Here is a 25850-nt window from a genome sequence, read left to right on the forward strand (position 1 = left end):
GCGATAGCACAGCAGGTAGGGCATTTGCCTTGCATGCGGCCGAGACCCGGGTTCGATTCCCAGCATCCCATGTGGTCCCCTGAGCACCACCAGGAGTAATTCCTGAGTGCAGAACCAGGAGTAACCCCTGTGCATCACTGGGTGTGACCCAAAAAGCAAAAAAAAAAAAAAATGATGTATGTACTGCCAGTGATATTTCTCATGAACTCAGCTGAAGTTATACATAAATTTCTAAAATATATCATTTCAGGTATATGCAGTGGAGTCTATGAGATTCCATTTAAAAATGGGAAGTTAAAAGTAAGCCCCATTTATTGAGCGCTGCTTACTGACTGGAATTCGCCAATGAACTACGATGATAAAAGTCCTTTTCTTACCTTTCCAACTTTCAACAGTTAAACTGATTCTGAATTTTGCATTTCACCATGGAAATAAACAAAATACCAAGACTTACTGGAATCAAACACGCACTCTGTCTCTACCAGCCATAATAAAACCTCTGCTTTGTACATAGCAATCCCTTCAGACTACTTCTGGGGGCCTTAGTTCACCTTAATACAATTTTTCCATTAATTGACAGGAGTTCCCAAGTACTCCACCCCCTCCACATCCTTCCTGTGTTGGGTCACTTAAAAATAACTAGCCATGAAGCACTTAAAATTTCAGGAAATTATTTTAGTGGAAAAACCACTGGCCATCACGGTCAGGGGAGACCTCAGAATGTTTTCAAACAGGAACTTTTTCATTTAGATCATATAAATTTCTTTAACGCCTATCAGTGTCTCCTAAAAATATTAGAACAACCTATTTGCAATATGAGACTAAATTGAGTAAAACTGCTTTAAACCTAATATGCTTCATTACATAACAATGATGCCTGTTTTCACAGAGTCCCATGTCATAGATCTTAGTTTGGAATTTTTTAACTTTTCTTATTTCCAAGGACTTATGTCATATATCAGTTACTAAATAATGATATCAATTCACGTTATTAGATATGTAAGCCTAGGGGGCAGGGGGATAGCTTGAAGGTGCATTCTTTGCAGGTGGGAGCCCCAGAGGCAATCCCCAGCACTGGCACAAGAGACCCCAGAACTGCCAAGGGTGCCTCCTCTCCCTCCAAAAAGATACGCACATCTATGACAGAAAGGTAGACCCAGGATTGGGAGATGGCACGGCATTAGGGCATGTGCCTACCTAGCAAGTACCCAAACTGGCTTTGATTCCTGGAAACACAGGGTCCCCTAGGCATCCCTAGATGCAGCCCCTGAGCACCACTGGGGTGGCCCGGTACCTCTTACACCTCAGAGTCAGAGCAGCATCATACCCTAGGGACCTTAACTTGAACCCTCAACCAAGAATCACTGCAGGGGAGCTTCAGTAACACTGGCCTGGCTATGACAGTGCACTGCTGACCAGGAAGTGCTGCCCAACTTGAGACCAGAGGACCCAGGTAATAACATCTTAGTCATGCAGTGCCACAGATCATACTCAGCCTCTGCATGTGCAAGGCACAAAATCTGTTTCTTTAATCTTCCTGGACCCAAAATTTGGGGAAGATTAAAACATCATGATTTTTGTATCACGGGAAACATATAGCTCACAGATTTTTTTAATATATACAGTGACAAAAATTAATAAAGAATTATTTTATTTAAAAATAAAATAAAGGGGCCAGAGAAATAGCATAGGGATTAAGGTGCTTACCTTGCATTTAGCCAATCCGAATTCAATCCACAGCACCACATTATAATCCTGAGTACCACTAGAAGTAAACCCTTGAATACAGAGTCAGGAGTAGCCGCAAAATCACCAGGAGTGGAAAAGAAATCACCCCCAAAATAAAACAAAATAATAAAATAATAAAAATTTTTTGCATTTGAAAAACACAAAAGCAAGTTAATGTCTTTATTTAAAGGGCCTCCTAAAATCCCCCAAAGGTCAGCATAGATATACATCCAATTTTATGAGCAGAAAGAATACATGAACACTCATCCTGTCGATCACTGTAGGGCAAACCACATCACTACAATGCTCTGCTGAGATGAATTTATTCATCATCAAACTTCTACTACCCTTTATTAAACATCTCTAATCTTTTATATACTATCATAACTGTACTTTAAGGGTAAGTTTCATCACTAACTTTCTCATTATAGCCAGATGCCTTGCTTTAACAGAGCCCCTTTTTTTAAAGCCAGCGAGATCATTTGAAGGTTCAGACTCATGCCCTGCATACGGTCAACCCATTTCAATCCCCAGTATGGACCAAGAATCACCAGGCAGGACTCCCAAGGCCTCAGAAGTAACACTGAGGAGACAACCCCCCAAGCCTAAATAATCAAAAGCCTTCCAGGATCTTAAAATAAACTTCAATTATTTTATTTTTTTAAGCAACAAAATGAGAAAGCCCCTTTATTAAAATTCCCAGCAGGCTCTTAGTTTTCCAACCCTATAAAGTGCATCGTTGTTCTTTCAGGAGTTCTGCCTGTGGTTTCCCAGAGAGTGGGGCTGGGGAGGTCTGGAGGGGTCCAAGGACAGAGTGTTCTCCACTTTCGGGAACCTCGGTGTTCCGGGTGGAAAGGATAACAATAAGCCCAAGCCGGCAAGGCAGCTGTTAGCAACATTTCAAATTGGAAAGAATGAGCATCCCAAGCCAGGAGGATTTGATTGTTTTGTTTTGGTCTTTTTTTTTTGTACAAAAGGTACATAATCAAATTTAAGGATGGGTTAAAATTGGCTGTTCTCTAGCCACAAGGAAAGAATATGAAAAATAAAAACCTGCTGCCAAGTAGACAACTGGGACCAGAGAGGTGGCTCAAAGAGCTGGAGCACATTGTTGGGTGCAATTCCCAGCATGGACCCCAAGCACTGCGATCCCCAAGCACTTAGCTTCTAAGCACTGCTCAGGTGCTGTCCCAGTCCCCAAATCAAAAGAAGCTGACAATTTTAGACCTGTACATAAGTGAAATGAGTCAGAAAGAGAGGGACAGACATAGAATGACTGCACTCATTTGTGGAATATAAAATAATCTCGTATGAGACTGACACCCAAGGATAGTAGACACAAGAGCCAGGAATATTGCTCCATAGTTGAAAGACTGTCTCATGAGCTGCGGTAGAAGGCAGCTGGAGTGGAGAAGGGATCACTAAGTCAATCAATGATGGTTGGAGGAATCATTCAGGATGTCAGAATGGGAGATGTGTGCTGAAAGTAGATAAAGGACCAAATGTGATAGCCTCTCAGTATCTATACTGCAAACCATAATGGCCAAAAGTAGAGAAAGAGAGAGAGCAGGAGTATGGGGGAAGCTTTCTTCCATAAAGGTAGTGGGAGGATTGGGAAGGTATATGGGGAGTGGAGGAGCGGGATGATACTGGGGACATTGGTGATGGAAAATGTGACTGGCGGAGGGATGGGTGTTTAATCAGGGTATGACTGAAACTCAAACATGAACGCTTTGTAACTGTTTCTTACAGTGATTCAATAAAAAAAAATTTAGAGCTGTACAAAGAAGCATTTTAATAAATCAAGACTCCATGACACCGGGCTGGAGTGATAGCACAGCGGGTAGGGCATGTGCCTGCACACGGCCAGACCCGGGTTCAATTCTCAGCATCCCATATGGTCCCCCGAGCATAGCCAGGAATAATTCCTGAGTGTATGAACCAGGAGTAACCCCTGTGCATCGCTGGGTGTGACCCAAAAAGCAAAAAAAAAAAAAAAAGACTGTGACACTCAGGAGCCACTAGATAAAGACCAAGGTAAAGATCCTCTGGAGCTGACATCAACATCTTTAAAAGAACATTTTCAGAAAAAGTAATTCAAAACTCAAGGTACTGAACTTTCCTTCTCATGAGGTCATGAAATTCCCTATCCTTGTGTTGGGGAGATGGCTCAAGTGACTGGCACAAAAGCATGGTATGCTAGAGGCCTTGATTCAAGAAAGGCTGCTTTAGATAAACATAAGCCTGTTTGCTATTGATCACAAACACACAGCAAAGAGTTTTGAAGAAACAAATAAATGCCTAGTATTTATTTACTCTGAAAGCTACCATTTTTCTTTATTTCTGCAATGGTAAATAAAACACAACTTTTTAGAAAAACTTCTTTAGGAGAATAAATGACAACATTAATCAAATGAGCATATTGATTGACACATGTCCTTGAGACTGGAGAAATAGTACAGGGATTAGGTACTGGCCTTGCACACAGGCCAGTTCAAATCCCTGCCATCACATGTAGAGCACCTTTAGGAGAGTTCCCTGAAACATAGAGGCAGGAATAAGCCCTGAGTGTGCCCCCAAAGCCCAAAAAAGGAAAAGGAAAACAATCACATCCCAGTTCATAAAATACAGAACAAAGCAGAAAGAGCTCAACAGGTTGAGTGTATGTTTGCATGCAGGAAGCCTGTATTCAATCCCTGGCACCCCATGATTCTCCAAGCACAGAGTAACCTGGAGGAACCCCAAACTAACACCAAGAGTGACCCAAAAACACTAAAACCGAACAGAAAATGTAAAACACAATGCAGGCATACTTAAAGGCAACAGAATCTGACATTTTATGGCGTTTTCACTTTGTGCATTCTCATAGACATTCACACTGAATGTGGTTCAAGAACTTCTGATCTTAACTAACATCATCCTTTGGGAAAGTAAATTTCACCAAAAAGCATTCATGAACTAGTTTTATGTCCAGAAATTAAGTTACCATATTTGAATATATGCATATAGATAGATAGTAGACATACATAGTACTATATATATATATACACATAGTACACACATATATGTGTGTGTGTGTGTGTACTATATATCCAATGAGATTTCCTGCTTTATATACAGATGATATCCTATGTTCACACCTAAATCTGGGGTGGGGGTGGGGGGTTGGAATTTAGTTTTGGTTTTCATTTTAGGGCCACACCCAGCTGTGCTCAGGGCTTACTCTTAACTCTGCACTCAGCCAACTGTGCTCAGGTCTTACTCTTAACTCTGCACTCAGGCATCACTCCTGGCAAGACTTGAGGGAACACTTGGTGTGCTGGGATCAAATCTGGGTTGGCCATGCACAAGTTAAGCACCCTACTCACTATACTATCTCTCCAGTCCCCATAGATCTGTTTTATGTTGTGTTTTCAATCATTTACAAAACTACCTTGAGATGCTAATGAGTGCTTTATTAGAGATAATAGGTTTCTTGGTTTTTTTTCAGGGTCAGCTGCATGCAAGGCGAGTGCCTTATCCCTGTACTCTCTGGCCAGAGAATAGCTTCTAATTCAAAAGAAGTTAGGGAAACTACTCTAACATTATGTTTCATTCTGATGTTTGTTTCTTTGCACTGGATCCTACTGCACTGCCTGCCATTTTATTCACAAATACCACCCTGACATTTACCGTATTTACCACAACAGCAAAGCTAAGCCTACTGGAAGGAATATTTTTAAATCACATATCTGATAAGAGGCTAATATCCCAAAACAGGAAGGACTCACATAATTCAGCAAAAATATTTAAATAACTCATTTAAAAATCAGAAGAGATATAAAGAGACATTTTTTCCCCAAAGAAGATGGATGGAAGGCCAGCAGGTACATGGAAGAGGCTCAGTATCACAGATCACTAGGGAATGCAAATGAAGCCCAAGAAGATAGCATATCGCTCCTGTTAGAATGGCCATTGTCAAAAAAGACAAGAAAACTTATGCTGGTGAGGATGTGGAGTAAAGGGAAAGGAATCTTTAAGCACGGCTGGTGGGAAGCAAATTGGTACAGACAATTTGGGGGTGGGGAGTTTAGGGGAGATCTTACCTGGTGGTACTTGTTGCTTAATCAGAGATCATTCCTGGCAGTGCTCATAGGGCCATATGTAGTACTGGGTCAGTTGCATCATCTGAACCCCTGTACTATCTCTCTGGTTTCTGGTACAGTCAATTTATGGAGGATGCTTGAAAAATTAAAAATAATCAACTATATGATCCAGCCATTCCACTGAATAATGGAACAGCAGACAATTCAACCACAGGAAAAAGAGAAAAAGGAAATACTACCTTTAGCAACAAGATGAATGGACCTTGATGACATTATGCTAAATGAAATACATGAGACAAAGGGGAAAATAATCCTGCATAATATCACTTAGATGTGGAATTTAAAATGAGTTTTAAGGTGCTGGAGCGATAGCACAGCTGGTAGGGCGTTTGCCTTGCATGCTGCAGATCCAGGTTCAATTCCTGGTATCCCATATGGTCCCCCGAGCACCACCAGGAGTAATTCTTGAGTGTATGAGCCAGGAGTAACCCCTGTACATCGCCAGGTGTGATCCAAAAACAATAATAATAATAATAAAACATAAATGAGTTTTAATAGTTAACACTTCAAGTCTCACAATGGAGACGTTATTAGGCCTGCTCGAACAAAAAAATCAATGAACAATGGGAGGATAGTGCTAGTGCTAATAGTTAATGCTTAACTAAAATCATGAGAAAAGATCAGATTTGTTGTTGAAGATGGAAGGAGGGAAAAATCAAAGAACAGTGGTCAAAGGTATATACTTCCAGTTATAATATAAATAGCAGGGATATAATGTACAATATGCTGATTACAATTTCCACTTCTCTGTCATATACAAGGAAAAGGTAGTAAGAGAATAAATCCTGAGCAGTCTCATCATTTGGAAATTTTTTTCATTTTTTTCCTTTTCATTTTATCTCTATCAGAAGATGGGTGTTAGCCAAAGTTACTGTGATAATCAGTCTATAATACATGTAAATCAAACCATCACACTGTAGATATAAACACATACTGTGATATACGTCAGTTATTCCTCAATAAAGCTGGGGTTGGGGGAACTTCTATGTGCACGAAAAGTTGAAAGAAGAAAAATCTAGTCTCTTCCTCAATGACTCAGTGCCAAAAGTGAGGGTCGCATAATAGAGAAGAAATTCCTGTGCCTCTACATCTAGAAAATAAAGTGCATCCATTCAAACCTACAAGAATAGCTCAACTGAGAATGAACGGACAGTTCAGGATATCACCATACTTACAAATAAGAAACTCCTCGGAGATGGTGAACTTGCAGAAAGAATTTCCAAGGAAACTCAGGTGTTATAATAGAATCCCAAGAACTTACACCACTTCTTGGTTTAGGAAATAGCAAAACTCAGGTACTGAGATCACCAATGAGAACTCCAGAAATGGTTTAAATCAGTGTGAAGACAAGACCATCAGCTGAATGTTGCATTTATAAATTTAATGGATAATGGGCCCAGGTAAATGGCACGGGAGCTAAGGCTTCTGCTGTGGTTGCTACCCTGGTTCAAATCTCTGGAAACACAAATGCTTCCTGAGCACAGATCCAGGAGTAGTCCCTGCAAACTGCCAGGTGTGATCCCAAAGCTCAAATAAATAGATAAATAAGTCTATTATCTCAACCAGCATGGGTTCAAATTGCCTTGGCGAACAGTACATTTCCTTCCATGATAGTCTACAGTTCTCTGCATGTGCATTTCAACAACATATTCAGGGATTTCTAAATAATCAAGATGGCAGAGGATTTCATTGATAAACTGTAAGCAAAACAAATTTTTTGTAAAAGGAAAATAATATCATCTACAACCTCACAGGATCTTTTTAATACACATTGTCCAGCAATCAGTTAAAATTACAAGGCATGCAGCAACTGTTAGTTAAGTGCTATATCTTTGTTAAAACTAATAGAGGGGCCCAGAGAGAGACAGAGAGAGAGAGAGGGAGAGAGAGAGAGAGAGAGAGAGAGAGAGAGAGAGAGAGAGAGAGAGAGAGAACAGCGGTTAAGGCCCTTGACTTGCATCCTGCTGACACTGTTTTGAATTCCTGACCCCACATCTAGTCCCCAAGCACCACCAGGGTCAGGGGTTAAACCCAAAAATAAAAATTAAATGATCCATATAGCAGGTCTTGCGTCCCCTACCTGAACTTCCTGCTTGAGGATGCCAGAAATTCAGGCTCAAGAAATAACAAGGTAGTAAGGGCCAAAACTTTGTTTGTCATATTGGAAAGGTATATTCAAGAATTGACTAACCCGGCCATGTTTCAATTTTACCTTTCACAAAAGTAGGACATTATCTCTCTAGAAGAATTTTATCCTCTAGGCTAACATCAAGTCACTGACTCAATGGGTCCTTGATTCAAGGTCTCCCTTGCTCTCTGATGCTTTGGTCCCAGTGGTATGGACTGGGCTACTGTGGCTTGAGAGCCTTAGTGCCAGTGCTACAGAAGCAAAACAAAAGGAGTTTCTCCTGCCAGGGGGGCAAGGGGCAGAGGGCCGAGGAGAGTTTGAACTGTTGGGCAGTTGCCAATGGCAAAACTGTTTGGTGGCCACTTAGAAAACTATACCTGGAAGTATACCTCAGCTGCTGACTTCACAGTTCAGAACAGTCATGTCACGGGAAGCAACCTAAACTTCTGACCACACAGCTTGGCAATGGCAGCTCCACAAACTTCTCCTCAAGGAAAAGTGCTAAGACCACTGCTAATACCTTTTCAGATTACTGATCCTTCCCAGTTACACCACTGTGGCCCTTGAAACCAATCTATGTCCTCAACAATGACCTCATGGTTCATATCTCTCTCCCTCCTCCTTCCCTCCCTCCTCTCTCTCTCTCCCTACTCCCCCTCCTCCCTCCTCTCTCTCTTTATCTTTTCTTCCTCCCTCCCTCCTCTCTCTACCTCCTGTCTCCTTCCTTCCCCCTCTCTCTCCTCTCTCCTCTCTCTCCCTCCTTTCTTTCTCTCTCCTCTCCTTTCTTCTCTCCTGTCCTCTCCTCTGCTTTCCTCCTCCTCTCTCTCTCTCTCTCTCTCTCTCTCTCTCTCTCTCTCTCTCTCTCTCTCCTCCCCTCCCCCCACCTCAATGTTCCTCTCTCTCCTACCTGTTCCACAGTCTTGGTGCTGCTCTTTGATCACGAAGGGCAGATACTTATAGAGAAATGGGTCATACTTTCTCATACACTTCCATCCAGTGGTCAGCACAATAGGGAAGAGGGTTTCTAGGGTATTACACAGGTTTATTTTGAAAAGTGAGGCGTCCATCTTTCATCAGGGCTGAACAGAGTCATTTTTCTTAAGAGAATCCCTGGGTCAGCCTCCAGGTAAAAGCACAGCTGAAAGGGGACATCAGGGACTCAAACTTCAAACCACTGAAGTTATTACAAAGTGCCCTTACCTCTCTTGTACTTGACCCTGCCATATAAAAAGGCCTATGTACAAATAAGAGATGATTTAAAATGAAGTGAACTGGGGACGGGATCGATAGTACAATGAGTAGGATGTTTGCAGGTTAAATCTTCAACGGCCTATATGGCCCCTAGAGCACCGCCAGGAATTATTCCTGAGTGTAGAGCCAGGAGTAACCCCTGAGTACCATCATGTGTGCCCCCAAAAGGCAAAAAATGTAATTAATTAATAATAAAATGAAGTGAATGACCTAAAGAGAGAGTGCAAGGGTTAAGGCACTGATCTTGCTTGCAGCTGACCCCTGGCACTACAATCCTGAGCACCACCAGGGGTCACTCCTGAGCACAAAGTACCACAAAGTACCACAAAATTAAATACATACTAATACCCATATGATGACTTTTTTTTTTTTTTTTGCTTTTTGGGTCACACCCGGTGATACACAGGGGATACTTCTGACTCTCTGCACTCAGGAATCACCCCTGGCAGTGCTTGGGGAACCATATGAGATGCTGGGAATCTGCAAGGCAAATGCCCTACCCGCTGTGCTATTGCTCCAGCCCCGATATGATTCTTACATAAGCCTTTCAATGCATGTATGTGTCTGCATATCTGAAAAGGCAGTAAGCAGGCATCCAATATCAGAAGAGGAAACAAGTCAGACCCAGCAAGAATAGAGGCAGAGCATTAAGACTGTCTGTCTTTTAGAGTCAGCTGCTGTTTCCAGCTACCTCCAGAGCATGAGTACCCTGATCTTGCAATACAGATCTGCTCAGCACGTTCATTCAACTTACCACTGACTCTCCTCTGATTGCCTGATTGCTTTGAGCAGAGAGCAGCGTCTGTGTCTGCCCCCCCCCCCCGAGCACGTGCAGATACGGTTCCCATCCCAGTCATTTCATCACCAAGAACCACAAAGAAATAGCTTAGACTGTGTTCAAGGGTCAGCGGTGCTCCTAAAGTGCTAAGAGAACCTTCAAGAGAACTGAAAGGCAAGCTAGAGTAAGAAAAAAAAATTTGCAATCCTTATAATTAACAAGAAGCCTTATGTCTTCAAATCTATTAGGACTAATGATATAAAATTCTAATAATCAACTACATTTTTTGCCCAAACAGTATTCAGAGGGCCCAGGGGTCACTTCCAGCAATTCTCAGCCAACTGGGTTGGATGATTCAATGCTCAGGGCAGCAATGAGGTGCTACTAGGGCCCAGTGGCATAGGGATTGACCAGGTCTACACCTGGGGCTGCTGCAGGGTGGGAGGAGGGCATGGGATATTTAGGATCAAACTCAGTCCCCTTGAGCATGAAAGGCATTACAGCCCTAACCACTGAGCTATCTCTCCAGTCCTTCAACTACTCGGGGGGTGGGGGAAGGGCACATTTGGTTCACACCTGATGGTGCTCAGGGTTACTCCTGACTCGGTGCTCAGGAATTACTTCTGGAAGTGCTCGGGAGACGATATGGGGGTGCCAAGGATCGAATAAGGAGCAGGTTTGATCCACATGCAAGGCAAATGCCCTACCCACTGTACTATCACTTAGTTCCTACTTTTGATGTATAAAAATGGCAACTTATATTGGTTAAACCTGAAGACACTGAAGTGCTGTAATGAAGCTGAAACAAAACCAAGCCATGAGGGGTCCCAGTAAGGAATGAGGACGATGAAGGGCATAGCCAGGGAAGCAGAAACTAAGTAGAAACAGAAATAGTGAGGAACCAAGATGGCATGAGCACACAGAGAGTCCAGCTTGGTCCCGACAGAAGAGCAAAACTCGCCTGTACTGCCTTCCAGAATTGTGAGCACCCTGCCCCTGCTCATGCACATAGGTAGAAACAGTATTCATGATGACTACAATTCCTATTTATCTCTCCTCACTCTTAAAAGAGTCGAACACAAATCATCCTATGACAGAGACCAACTAACTAAACCAAAAATTTCGCTGTCCTAGACAAAGCAGACGACACACATGATTAATGAAATTTAGTAACTGCCTTAAAATTACAGACTAGTAGTTGGGTCTCAGAATTCTGAAAGCCGGGTGAAACACTGGTTTATGGATGATGTTCTAATCTTGCAAAATCATATAAAATACTGAATTTTCTTGCCTCTAAACAGATCACTGCACAGCTGGAAGCAACTGGTAACTGGACAACAATAAAGCAAACAAGATACTTCAGTAAGGGAAATACTGCTGACTTAATCTCTCCAAGAGTCGGGTCAAACCAGGAAAATGCTTCTGCATCATGAGCCCAGTAAAACGATTGAGTTCAATTTTTTTTTTTTTGGTTTGCATCTGCCAGAATTTACTAAAAAGCTAACTCTACTGCCTTTATGTCTCCACAACTACTCCCTAAAAGTCTTTTCATTTATAATGATACTAAAGAAGCAAGAAAGACAACTATTATAATAACGCATGGTAAAACAGAAACACATTACAAATGTGTTTCTGCTCCTGAGATGGCTCTTTTCAGAGCTACATTTAATGCAAGCAACTGCTATGCCAAAAAGGAGAAAAACGTCTCTATTTACAAGTGAAATAATGTATCTTGAGGCTTGCTTTAAAATAGTCTAGAATAGATAGAGGGGGTGGAAAGACGTGCATGGAGGGAAACAGATAAGAAGAAATGGCCAGAAGTGATTCAAGTTGGATGAGTGTTCCCTGAATTGTCCTATTTGCCTGTGCTAAATTAAAAAGTACTTTTTTCAAAGAGGAAGGAAGGAGGAAAACTTCCTAAGTGGCTCTAGTAATGAAAACAAAATGCAGTTAGTCAAAGAATTACATTACAAAAGAATCGAAAAAAACACCCCCCATCCCTGCACCCCCCTTCCCCCCACCCACAGTGCCCGGACTGTTGGTTGGGCCCAGTCCGGAGCCAGAGGTAAGAGTTTGCTGTAGGTTACAGCATGTGAGCCCCACAACAAACAGCCTGAGGATGGAGATGCTACAGGCCTCAGAGACAGTAGGAGTAAGGTCTTTGCTTTGCATGTGGTCAACCCTGTTTCTGGCACAACATATGGTTCCCTCCACCCCATCCCCAGTACCACCAGGAGTGAGCCCTGAGCACAGAGCTAGGTGTGCCCCCAAAACAAGAAACAAAAAGGAAAAAATGAGAATGAAGGTGCTATCTGATCCTCCTTTTTTTTCAACAGGAGTCCATGTTTAGGAAAAGAAATTGTTCAGGATCATCTATCTGGTGCGATAGCACAGCGGGTAAGGCGTATGTCTTGCACGCAGCCAGCCTGGTCGGCCCAGAATTGATTCCTTCGCCCCTCTCGGAGAGCCCAGCAAGTTACTGAGAGTATCTCGCCCGCACCACAAAGCCTGGCAAGCTACCCGTGACATATTCAATATGCCAAACACAGTAACAAGTCTCACAATGTTACTGGGCCCGCTCGAACAAATCGATGAACAATGGGAGGACAGTGCTACAGTGCTACATCTATCTGGTAAGTGGCTGAGTCACAACTCCAACCCGTGGACTTTTGCTCCTGAAACGAACTATACACAATACTATGAGAAAATAATATTCGGGTGGGGGGCGGTTGTGGGGAGCAGTCAGAGAGACACCGGGCTACTCTTTGGAGATACCAGCCCAGAATTGTGGGAAGCTGGCCCTTTAACTGACCAAGAGCCTAAGTGCCTGTGCGGCTGTCCTGACCTATGTGACCCTCAGCAGGTGAAGCCTGTGGCATGGCTATCTTGACCTACGTGACCCTCAGCAGGTAAAGCCTGTGCTAGGTAGGGCTATCCTGACCTACGTGACCCTCGGCAGGTAAAGCCTGTGCTTTGTATGGGTATCCTGAGAAAACAATTGTCATGGCTGTAATTGACAATGATTAACTTAGTATAAGCCTTGTAATGCATGGTATGTTAAACTTATAGACTCTGTAACTTTCCTAACCATATTTTGAGCACGACCCTTTGTGTAGCTGCCTCACTATATATACCCCCATCACCCTCAATAAAGCCTGTCCCTTTTTCTCTCTGTTTCTGAGCTGCATTCTGTCTCTTGTGTCTCGTGTTCATTCGGTCGGTCCTTCCCAGCACCTACGGATCCTAGGGCCACCTCCGCAGGCCGGAGAGTGGTCTGGCGGGGCCCCCCCGCACAGAATAAAATGCAGGACACCATGGCCACATCCAGAGTTGCTGGGTGCAGGCTGGGTGAGTTGTGGGGAGGCTCCCAGGTCCACACCCAGGGATTATATCTGAGTTGGTGCATGCGCTGAACCTCTGTCCTATCTTACACAGGCCCTAAAAAGTCATATTACAATCAAAAGAAAGTGAATTCATACTAGCACCCTCCAACTCCTCTATGTCCCTCATAGTCTCTCTCATCAAGCCTTCTTTAATAAGTAATGATGTTACATAATGAACTATAGGTCAGGTTTTTCTCCCAATTCCCACACCATTAACCCCAGGTAACCATCTAGCATTGCAACCAGCCCCTGCTTTAAAAGCACCGTTGCCAGTCTGCATTAGTCACATAAATGACCCAAGTTCATAAATACCGTTCAGGAAATGAATCAGGCATTGCGTGAATTAAATCAGACAATGACAAAATAAAACCTTTCGGTACCTCAAAGGAATACAAAAATCTTAGGAACCAGAGTCCTCTGATACCTGCTCTTTGCATCCTCATAGGTCTCAGCAAAGTCACATTGATTAAATGTGGGATGAAGTTATAAAAGAAATTATAACCTAGGGGCCAGAGAGTTAGTACAGCAGAGAGGGCACTTGCCTTGCACACAGGTGACCTGAATTCAACCTCCAGAACTTCACATGGTGCCTGGAGCCCTAACAGAGTCAGGAGTAAACCCTGAGCTGTGGCCCAAAAACTGGGGCAAAAAACAAAGAGAAAGAGAGGAGAGAGGAAGAAAGAAAGAAAAAAAGAAAGAAGACTGCAGCCACTCGACATCATATGTTATTCTTAACCAGCAATAGAAAACAAATTGTCTACATTGCCTTATCAGTGGGCTGGAGTGATAGCACAGCCGTAGGGCGTTTGCCTTGCACGCAGCCAACATGGCCGACCTGAGTTCGATTCCTCCACCCCTCTCTGAGAGCCCGGCAAGCTACCGAGAGTATCGCACCGGCACGGCAGAGCCTGGCAAGCCACCCGTGATGTATTCGATATGCCAAACACAGTAACAACAAAGTCTCCAATGGAGAAGTTACTGGGCCTGCTCAAGCAAATCGAGCCTTATCAGTAGATCTAAGTGATAGGGTAAAATCCCAAATAATAATGGTGGGTTTGGTGTCAAAATACTGAATGTAATCAAAGTAGAGAGAGAGTAATGTGGAAATCATCTGTCCCACAGGTAGGGGGAGGGTGTGGGATGGGGGCATCCTGGGGTTTTTGGTGGTGGAGAATGGGTACTGGTGAAGGTACGGGTGTTTCATTGCATGACCGAGACTTAAACCCAAAAGTTTTATAACTGCCCTCACGGTGATTCAATAAATAAAATTATAAAAAAAAATGAAAAGGGGCTGGAGCGATAGCACAGCGGGTAGGGCATTTGCCTTGCACATGGCCGACTCAGGTTCGATTCCCAGCATCCCATATGGTCCCCTGAGCACTGCCAGGAGTAATTCCTGAGTGAAGAGCCAGGAGTGACCCCTGAGCATTGCTCGGTGTGACCCAAAAAGAAACAAAAACAAAAAAATGAAAAAAAAAGTAAGGTGGAATTCATGCCCAATTCAATCAGCTAATGAGTGACTGAATAAATAGCAGTACTCCTACATAAAAAAAGAAAAAAAAAAGAAAGAAGAAAGGATGGAAGGAAAGAAGGGAGGGAGGGAGGAAGGAAGGAAGGAAGGAAGGAAGGAAGGAAGGAAGGAAGGAAGGAAGGTTATAGACTACATTTCACAAAGTTAAAGCATGAGGGCCAGAGAAATAGTACAGGGGTCAAGGTGCTTTCCTTGCATGAGGCCAAACCTAAATTCATCCCTGGCACCATGAGGTCCTTGAGCAGGGAATAGCCCCAAATAAAAAAAAATGAATAAATAAATTTAAAAAAGCATAAAAATGAAAAATTTGTTTTATTTTTAAGCATCACTTCTTAAAATATTTTATTTGCATATTTTCCAATCTTTGGAAAATTTTAATTTTCATTCACTCCCTAACTCTAAACTTATGCTGATGATCGTCCCCAACTAACTGATTCTGTTACACCTTAGAAAGAAAAAAAAATTAAATGAACACAGATAAATTCAAATATGTTCACCTACCACCACACCCCCACCTCTCCCTAAAAGTATATTTGGGGTATTGTGCATTCACTGTGAAGAGCTTTAGGAAAATTATTGAAATCGGTAGTGCTTGTTTAATTATACATTGTTAAAGAACAAGTAAAAAGAAAACTGTGAAAACACGTTTTTTGTATCTCTGTTCCACCTACTGATACCAATGCTTCCTGAAAATAAAATAAGAAACGGAGAGGAAAACTCCACTACTTTTTCATTTTTCCTAACTATACACTTTTTTGTTTTTTCTAAGTATACACATAATCATATTTAAATTCCTTGAACAAAAGTGTTTAATAGATACTCCCTGATAAGTCAAAATATGTACTTATAACTTTTCAGTCTCCTAATCATTGAAAATTATGCTCATTAAAATGTAATGAATAATTCAGGATTAGTGGTTTAATTTTAGAACAATGACCACAAGTTATAAACACAATCATTTGCCACATTTCTATATTGATTTCTAAAAAACATTTTTATTTTCAATTAAAGATTAAGAGCTTCCTAAGAAGCCAGAGAGATAATATCAGAATTAGGGCTCATGCCTTCTATGTACCTGGCCGGGATTCAATCCCCCACACCAAACAGCCTCCCGGGTACCAGATGCATTCTGGAATCACGGCAGTGCCTGAAGAGCCCTGCACCCTGTGCCTCTCACACTGAACCCTTTCCAGATTGGAAGGGAACTCTGGGAGTTACCAACAGATACCCCCCTCAAAAAAAATTTACTATAGTCTTAAGGTTGAGACATATCAGAGAGGAATTTATACTGTGATTAATCTGAGTCCAGAAAAATTAAGATTCCCCAATTACAGACAGATTGGATTTCTAATTCACACCTGGAAATATTAATGTTAGAATCAAAAGCCTAACAATACAAAGGTACATGACTATATAGCAAATGTTAATGACAGAAGTCAAAGAAACTCAATAAACATGTATACACATGTACTAATAGCCCTTTCTTGTAGTGCAAATGAGCAAGCATAAAAACACAAAATGTTAAATGTTTAAATTGTGAAAATTAGGATTTAAGATCTGAGTAAATTCATGCTGCTTGCCGATGTGACTTATTTCATTATAGAATAACACTAAGCACTAAACTTTTCTGTCTACTTAATTAAAATCTTATGACTGGGGCATGCATATTTACTGCAAATCTGACAATAATTTCTTCATAGAAATGGAGATGTACCTCAGCATGCATTCACATGGGGCCCTGGGTTCAGTCTCTGGAATCCCACTCAGAAAATTCTATATATGAGTTTTAAACAAATAGCAATATCAACAACTATTTTTAGGGGCTGGAGTGATAGTACAGCCGATAGGGCATTTGCCTTTCACGCAGCCGTCCCAGGTTCGATTCCCAGCATCCCATATGGTCCCCTGAGCACCGCCAGGAGTAATTCCTGAGTGCAAATCCAGTAGTAACTCCTGTGTATCACCGGGTGTGACCCAAAAAGCAAAGAAAAATTTTTTTAAAAAATTATTTTTAACAAATTGTAAATATTGCGTGCTAAAAATAAGAAACATCTGTTATTACCCACATTTTAGACCTTATCATAACCCAATTAGATGGAAATGTTTTTGTTTTTTAATTCTTAGAAGAGAAAAAAATTGTCTTCATGCTACAAACATTTCCCACCATTTAATAGTACATTTAACTGTCACTTATTAATACATTCCCCCAAAAATGTCACCATAGTAAGCACTGTATGCACATTGTCACATCAAAGATAGATGTGGCGATGCTGAATTCATTTTTGAGGGGCAGGGTGAAGGTTGGACCACACTTGGCAATGCTCAGGTGTTACTCCTGGCTCTGCACTCAGGAATCACTCCTGACAATTGCTATACAACAATGGAGCAATATTAACAAAATTGAAAATTTATGTCTACATACCCCACCCTCCACAAATATTTTAGAGACTGCATGCAATTCTGCCTAATTCTGCCTGTGATCAATGCAAAAAGACTGAAATGAACAGACAATGATGAGGTGATAGGGGAAATTACATAATTTACATCCCCCTGAGATTAAATCAATATACTTAATTCAGCACAAATATTAAAAGTCTCTAGTTTAAACCTTTAGAACTATAGAGCTTTTTTCCCCTAAAAACAACTGAAATCAGAATGAATAGAACATTTTAAATTAGCAGGAAAATAAGAACAAAGATGGTTTTGTTCCTATATGTCTCTCCTACAAAATAGGCAAGACAGGATATAGCCATTTAAATAGATGAGACTAATTGGGATGTGTATGTATATTCACTCTAAATACAAAGACTTTTAAAGTCTTTTTTCAGCACTGAAATAAACTGATGGCATGTAAAATTAATTGTGCAACATAAATCCTAGTGCCTGAGAGACAGTTCAAGAGGCTGAGCACATGTGAAGCATGTGAGAAGTCAGCGTTCAATCTCAACACCAACACATGGTCCCCTTGGCACTGCTTGTGTGTTGCCCAAACCTAACAAAATAGAAATCATATTTTCCTGCATAAAATGTAATTGTAATTGTTTTTCTTATGAATAGCAACTGGGACCAGAGAGCTAGACAGTACAGCAGGCAAGGTGCACACAACTGGTCTGGGTTCAATCCTGTTACTGCATATGGTCTTCTGAGCCCTGCCAAACAAAAACCAAACAAACAACCCCCCTACCCGCAAAAAAAAAAAAAAAAGAATAGTAACTCTCCTTTATTTTCTGAAGGCAAATCAGAGTAAACAGAATAATTCACATTCTATCTATGCCCCCTACTTCCCATTCTCCCTACATTTGAAATTTCTTGTAACTCAATAGATTTCAATAGTCACCTCAGTGTCTCTTCAAGATAACTCAGTCTTCATAAGTGGAGTCTGATTTTTATTATCTCCCCAGAACTCTGTGAATGCCAGAGTTAGCACAGGTAAAAATAGAGGAATATGTACTAAGTTTCAAGAGCTGAAGTGAGGCCTATATTACACAAAATCATGAAGAATAATACTTAGCCTGATGCCTGATGTGGATAAGGCATTACCCATACACAGAAGTCCCTCTACCTTAACCACCTGGACTGAAAAGTGGGTTTTCCACTTTACACAACTGGGTTTCTTTTGAAAGAAGTAACAGCCACACACATTTTCAAAAAAAAAAAAAAGGATGTATCACTTAAATTTTTTTCACTGCACCCATTTTAGTACATCTCTATCACTATCCCTAAAAGGAACAACTGTGGAAGAAAGCCTAGAGTCCAAGTTTTCACTTTTCACTCACCAAAGTGAAATTTGGGGGCACTTGAGAAAATAGAGCAAATAAATATTCCTTCAACTTAGGCATACTTGGAAAGTGAAAAATGCCTCTCTTTTCCCTTGCTAGCTGGCAACTGTTTAAGACAAATGAAAATAAATAAATGTCTACTTTAATTATTTTCTTTTGTCAGCCAACTTATTTTGTTGGTCTTGAGGGAGAATGGTCATCCTCAGCAGTACTCTGGGGCTGGGGAGAGTGGAAGGTGTCACTCCTGGGCAACATGCACTGCCAGAAAGCAAACTAGGGTTGGCAACTGCACCTCAATGCTGTATGATGTCTTCAGCCCTTAATCAATTCACTTTGAATTATTATTTAGATTAAGCAATCCGATGATATTTTCTTCATAGGAATTACCTACCTATTTCCAGGAGAAGTAGACTTAAACTAACAAGAATCACTAGAGGCATTTCATGCAAGAATTATACCAACTGTGGTGACAATTAACAACATGCAGTATGTTTGCCTTACAATGTGAAAGGTCACAAATCCCTTTGTTCAAGTGACCATGTTCCTATAGGTGTTCACATCCACTGAGCCAGCCAATTTAGCAGTACTGTCACTCCAGTCACCTGCTTGCTTTTAGCTGCTCGAATGCAGTTTTCATTGCAGAAATCGATCCTCTTTCAATCTTGTGAAATAGCCTTTTCACATCCTCTACATAGTCAAAAATCTCACACCACTTAATATATATCACCTTAGAAACAGAAGTTGTCCTTATTGGTAAGTAACCTGGAAGTCATCTTAACCAAACTCTTTTTGTTTTGTTTTCGTTTGGGGACCACACCTAGCAGTGCTCAGGGCTTCCTTCTTGTTCTGCATTCAGGGATCATTCCTGGTGGTACTCAGGGGAACAAATGCGGTACCAGGGGTCAGGTGCATGCAAGACAAGAAGGCTAAACCCCTGTACTATCTCTCTGGCTGCCTCAAAAATTTTAATTTCTCCAGTTCAAAAACATCTATTTAACAAGGAAGAAGAAAAAAAGGAAACATTTAGAAATTTGCCTAAATAAGTCACGCAAAAATATGGTAGAAGAAGCAGACTCTGTCTCCCAAAATTTTGTTTCAAATCCTAACCTTCAACTATGTGTATGATAGATATACTTGTGTGGTGGAAAGTTCCAAAAGCATATTTGGGGAAACAAGACTTTAAGATGATGCCTGCTCAGTCCGTCCTACCTGCCTTCAACCTCCCCCCAGTGTCACAGAAAAACACATCTCTGAGCTTAAAATGACCTGAGCATTTTAGCAGCACAAATTAACTGAAAGGGGACCGACAGCAAAGCAGCAGATTTAAGGGAGAATATTTTCTCTTGCTTCTTTTCCTGGCAGTTTCTTCTTAATCCTTCAAGCATATACAGACAGGCCCCATGCTGGGGCAAAGCATCAGTCTAGCAAGCTAACTCAAATCACAGAAGCGAGTATAACATAAGTCAAAATCTGACAGGTTTCCCAACCCCCAGTCCATTTTGGAATGCTTCTCTCTGTGCTAGCATCATCCACACTACCAAAAGTTCTCATTTCTAACCTCATTGAGAGATCTAAAATGATTACTAAATGCCCAGAAGTTGTATGATGATAAATAGAAGGAGGAAACGTTTTTATAAGATGCCTTGCTTAAAACTTCCATCAGAAAGTGGTGTGGGCCAGAGAGATAATGGTTCAAAGGACTGAAGTACACACTTGGCATTTGGTTCCTCAGTGCCAACACCATCACCCATCCCTAACCCCAACCGCATCAGAAGAGGTTGCTTCTCTTTGAAGTATGGCTTTAAAAAACTCTCTTGAAGATTAGAGTTTATATATTTTTCCAAATAGAAAAAAGTTGGTTTTCATGTATCAAGAGTCAGACTACAATATAAGTTACAACAAGTAACATCTATCCACCCTCAGCTCAAAGTGCATATCTCTCCATACTAGTATAAATACAGACAAAAAAATAAATTTTAAATATCTTATTTTATTTTATACATAATAAGCATAAAAGCCTATTAGTTTTGGACCTGTGGAGCTTTGGAATGCATCTTTAATGAACAACAACAGAAGAGAAGATGTAAACGATTATGGAGAAAAGTCTGTTTCTCAAAACCTTCTCCCATCCTCAATTTAAATTATAAATTCCAGGACTTAAAATTTAAACTTACAATTCCAGTATCTGACAAAATCTGCAATCAGCTTTGCAAATAATTCTCAAGTACTCCTCAAAAATCCAAAGAGAGTCTAACTTTCAGATTTGTAAGCATTATAACAAGTTCAAGCAATTATGTCTGTTAATGGCTGATGGTGGGAAACCAAAGTGGGAAAGCCTAACTTCTGGTTGATTTGGTTTGGATTCCTCTTAATTTTACACATTGTTTTATGAGCCCGCAGAGGTTGCTGGCATGGCACTCATCTTTCCATCACTAGCGCCTCCCACAGCCGCCCTCTGCATAGAAGCTGTTCGGTCGAATTTTCACGGAAAATTCTGCTGCGAAGTATTTTTATGAAGCAGCAAAGACAAACAAGCCCTTTTCTCCCTCCTCGGTGGAGATTTAGAAGCAAAGTGAGAATATTTGGAAGCATAAAAATTAGTCTTTTTAACTTAAATGACCAAGTGGTGATTTAAAAAAAAAATACACCCATCTCCCATTAGCAGAAACAGGGAGTGGGCGTTACTAAATCTAGATGGTTTCTTCCTCCAAGTGCGTATAGCAAAAACGAATAAAATTCTGACCCAGAAGGAAAGGTCACATTCATTTTCAAAGCATTCATTGAAAAGCATACAGAGCGTTCTTTTTAAAATGCCCACGAGTTTAAACATAGCAGGGTGGCGGCTACCAAATAATAATCCCGAGGGAAATGGCTACACACTTACCTCCATAATTAGACCCCGCAGGTCAAATGTTAGCCAGGTAAACTGCTATAAACCACAGAGACAAACTGAAAATGGACCCACAGAGAATGCCCGTCGGTTCTGGGAACCCGGTCGCTCCCAGACAGCCAGATCAAACAGCTGCAGGCAAAGAAACCGACACGCACTAGCCTGGTAAGGAGAAACCAAACTTTCCCAAATAAGTTCGTTGCGTCTCGCCCATCTGCATCCAACAGGTGTTAACACCAGTCACCGCACACAATCCTTCCGCACCCGGTCTCTAGAAGCCACAGCAGCGGAACCGCGAACGCTAGCAACGACCTGCCCGATTTCAGGGTGCTCACAAACACGAAGTAGTAAAGCCCCGATTCCAACCGATCGATCCCTTGGAGATGTGGGAGAAAAGGGGTGGGGTGGAGGTGGAGGAGTACAGGGGGATGCGGGATCAAGAAAACGTTCTGCTCCGTGAAAACGTTCTGCCACCGACACCGCAAAGGGAAAGCAGGTCTGGGGGGTGGGGGGGCACGGATCCCGCGTCCCGTGGCATCCTAGCGGAGCTCGGGGCCGCGGCGGGGAGACCGGGGAGGGAGGGCGCGCGGTACCTGTTTATCCAGCGCGTCCCGGGCACCTCCGGGCCCCGTGCCGGCACGGGGAGGCGCGGGCGCCCGCTCGCAGCTGCAGCCCTCCAGGAGGTACATGCCGGCCGGGCGGCCGCTCTGCTCGCCCTCGAAGTAGAAGAGCACATTCTGGTAGAGGGCGAACCACTTCTCGTGCCAGCGACTCGCCTCGGCCGCCTTCTTGCTCAGGAAGCCGCGCTTGGTGCCCTCCTTGCGGGCCAGGAAGGCCAGGTACAGGGCGTGCCCCTCGTTGTAGCGCACGCTCTTCTGCATGGTGCGGGCGCGGGGGGCTCAGCCCTGCGTCCGGGCCATCGAGGGCGCACCCGCTCCGCTCGCGGCCGCCGCAGAGCGCCCCCCGTTGCCCACGCGCCGCTCCGGGCCGCGCCGAGCCCCCCGGGCCCCCGACGCCCGTGGGCAGAGCGGCCCCGGGAGCGCGCCGGAGTGAATGGTGCCGGAGCCCCCCGCGGCGCGCGGCAGCCGAAGGACGATTGTCCTCGGGCAACTCGCTCTCGGAGACAGAAGGTAAAACGTCACGTGGGAGATCAGCTGTAATCGGCTCGGAGACCGATTTAAAGGGCAAAGTCGGCGCGCCTGCGGTGACGGTGGCGCAGCCCGCCCGGCCCGCCGCGGACAGCCGCCACCGTGCCCGCTCCCGCGCTCCGCGCCGGGGCCGATCGCCGCGAGGCGGACGCGCTCACACGCGCACATGGACACACTCGCGGCCACGCGGGCAGAGGCGCGCCAGGCGCACACTCACACCACGCCAACGCGCCCGCTGGAGCAAATTCACACACAGCGCTCCTACTCCTACAAACTACGCGTTCATACGCACACATGCTTTCGCTCCAAAGCACATGATGCACGTACTGAGCCGAGCAGAGTATACCCATTCGCACATACACACTCACAGTGTGCAGGCCACGCAATAAAATAAAACTGTGCCCGTAGCCACAAATAAGCTAACGCACATGCACACTTTAAGATACTCACCCGAACACATTTACACACAGAAACCATACACGGACGCCCCTCCAATGAACACCCATCCACGCACGGCTTTACCCCCGAATACACATATTCATACCAACAGTGCACAAATACTCACACACGAGGCCAAATATATCCACACTTGCACATTTCTGGTCAATCACATGCTCACACTGGCAGATCATCCTAAGTATCACACACAAACACACAAAAGCATAGCACATTCACACAAAACGCACAAATGCATATGCATAGAAAAACACTTGCAAACATACACATTAATGCACACATTTTTTTCACAAACCCACTTGCACATACTCACTTACCTGCCACATTCACACAATTCACATATTTGCATGGCAGTGGGTGGGGTTACTGAGCTGCTTTGTATTACCACAAGCTACTTTTCCTCCAGAACTTGGCTATTGTGTTCAAAATGAGATCTACTGAGGGTCAGAGCTATAGTACTGAAGATAGAGCGTTTGCCTTACATGGGCCAACCTGGTCCAATTCCTGGCATCCACCAGGAGTAATTCCTGAGTCCAGAGGCAAGAGAAACCTCTGAGCATGACCAGATGTGGCCCTCAAACAAAAACAAACAAAAACTGAAGCATGAGATGAAAATTAATAAACACGACCCCCCTCCCATCCCAGGAAGATAACAGTTGCTGTAGATATCAGATGGTGTGATGTCTGAATATAAAGATAAAAAAACTGAAATTTAAGCAAGGAATTTCTAACCTGGTAGGGAAAATATTCAACAAGACTGCACTTTTGGCAGAACCTGTCCCCAGAAGCCAAAGTGGCATGGGTTTACCAGATTCCTTTGTGGGCTGGAATTCATTTGATTATCAAATCTCCAAGGTACTGCCAGAAAACCAAGATATCTACTATAAAACCTAAAGATATCTACTATAAAACTATAAAACCTAAGTGGAAAAGAAATGATGTGCCGGGAAGCTGTCACGGGAAGACTCATGGAAGACTCAGAGGCAGGTATCGACTCTGCTCTGCACAATTGTCTAGTTCGCTTTAGTTGGTTACCATAAAAATGATTTTCCATGAAACATTTATTGTTAAAAACTAAAACTAAAAATAAATTCCCTTTCTGGGCCTTGAATCTGCAACAATACACCTGTCTTGTGCCCACTAGCTACGTGGTCATAAACTGGGAGCCCAAGGGTTCTGCCAGTACTATAAATGCTGTTTTTGCAGAATATTTTAACTCTGCCTCACTGAGCAGCTGAGTGTTTTTCCATTTGACTTTAAAAAAACAAAAAAGCTTTCACTATTAAAAACAATATGCATCAATTAAAATGCAGTATTAATAAAATGTAGCAAATATAATGCAGTATTTTAATATGCAGTATTAAAAACAATATGCAGCCTTTTGAAATTATAGTAAGAGTAATGATTATTTCTATTTGCATGTTTTTTAACCGAGCTGAGGTGAGCATTGCACATTGTTCTAGTTTTCTGCCTTTCTTTTCTTTTCTTTTTTTTGAAGTTTATTGTATTTAAGTATTTCACTGTGCCAGAGATCCAACCCAAAGCCTCAGACATGCATCCTGCCACTATATTGTTCTTCAGAGGAGATTCAAATATCAAAAACTGTGATCATGATCTTAAAGTAGCTTTTAGATGTAAAGGAGAAGGCAATTTCCTCTCCTCTGTGGTTCAGTCACAGCCAGAAGAACTGCAAATGAGTTGTCACCTATTTAGTTGGTGAGTTCCATTTTTTTAAGTAAAAATGTAAAGAGTGTGAATTTAGTAACCCCCTCTCCAGAAAAAAAAAAAAACTATTTTTCAATGAAAATTTAAACCTCCTAACCACTTATGTTTATTCAGATGTGAAATTTTCTCTTTCCTAGTAAACCATGTCTCCCATGTGGAGGTTAACTTCAGGGCTGATTTGTCCTTTCTGACGTCCTTTTGACTTGAACTCCATGAAGTATTGTGCTCAGTTTCTTTCCTGTCATCACTTCCTACCGGTAAAGTATCCTGGCCCTCACAGACTCCAAGAGAAACGTGCTTTGGTTTCCCCTGACATTTGGCTGGTGACCAAGGTGAGTTTTAAGCATGGAAAATCACTGCAAGAACTAGTTATTGATCCAACTGTTCATGTCTCTGACACTCTTTAGGTGAATGACAAAGCAGTGTGCTGCTCTGCCATCTAGGATGCCAAGATTAGGTGCAGTTCCTTGCCTGCAGGCTTCTGCAAGGCAGAGCTGGCTCCCTAATCTCTGCATTACCAGTGGAAGAACTCGTCAACCATTAGCCACATAAGTGATCCCTAAAGAGATTCTAAATGAATGTGTCATTGTCACTGTCACTGTCCTCCTGTTGTTCATTGATTTGCTTGAGTGGGCCCAGTAACGTCTCCATCATGAGACTTGTTACTGTGTTTGGCATATCGAATATGTCACAGGTAGCTTGCCAGGCTTTGCCATATGGGTGAGATACTCTCGGTAGCTTGCCGGGCTCTCCGAGAGGGGCGGAGGAATTGAACTCGGATCGGCCATGTAGGCTGCGTGCAAGGCAAACGACCTACCTGCTGTGCTATCGCTCCAGCCCAAAATGAATGTGATATTTATAATATATATCATAAATTATACATATTTATATAGATATTTATGATATAT

General features: G+C 42.5%; 1 protein-coding gene across 1 annotated transcript in view; it reads right to left on the reverse strand.

The window, feature by feature from the left end:
- The window catches only part of RASGRF2 (Ras protein specific guanine nucleotide releasing factor 2), a 261112-nt gene extending 238541 nt beyond the window's left edge, over window positions 1–22571 (reverse strand). The window contains exon 1 of the mRNA XM_056112497.1: window positions 22207–22571. Coding sequence (XP_055968472.1) covers window positions 22207–22494 — 288 coding nt within the window. The 5' untranslated portion in view covers window positions 22495–22571. The remainder of the gene's footprint in view (window positions 1–22206) is intronic.
- Between the last annotated feature and the right edge of the window lie 3279 nt (window positions 22572–25850).

The sequence above is a fragment of the Sorex fumeus genome, unplaced genomic scaffold, assembly GCF_029834395.1.
Source record: "Sorex fumeus unplaced genomic scaffold, SorFum_2.1 ptg000018l, whole genome shotgun sequence".
In the NCBI taxonomy this organism is placed as follows: Eukaryota; Metazoa; Chordata; class Mammalia; order Eulipotyphla; family Soricidae; genus Sorex; species Sorex fumeus.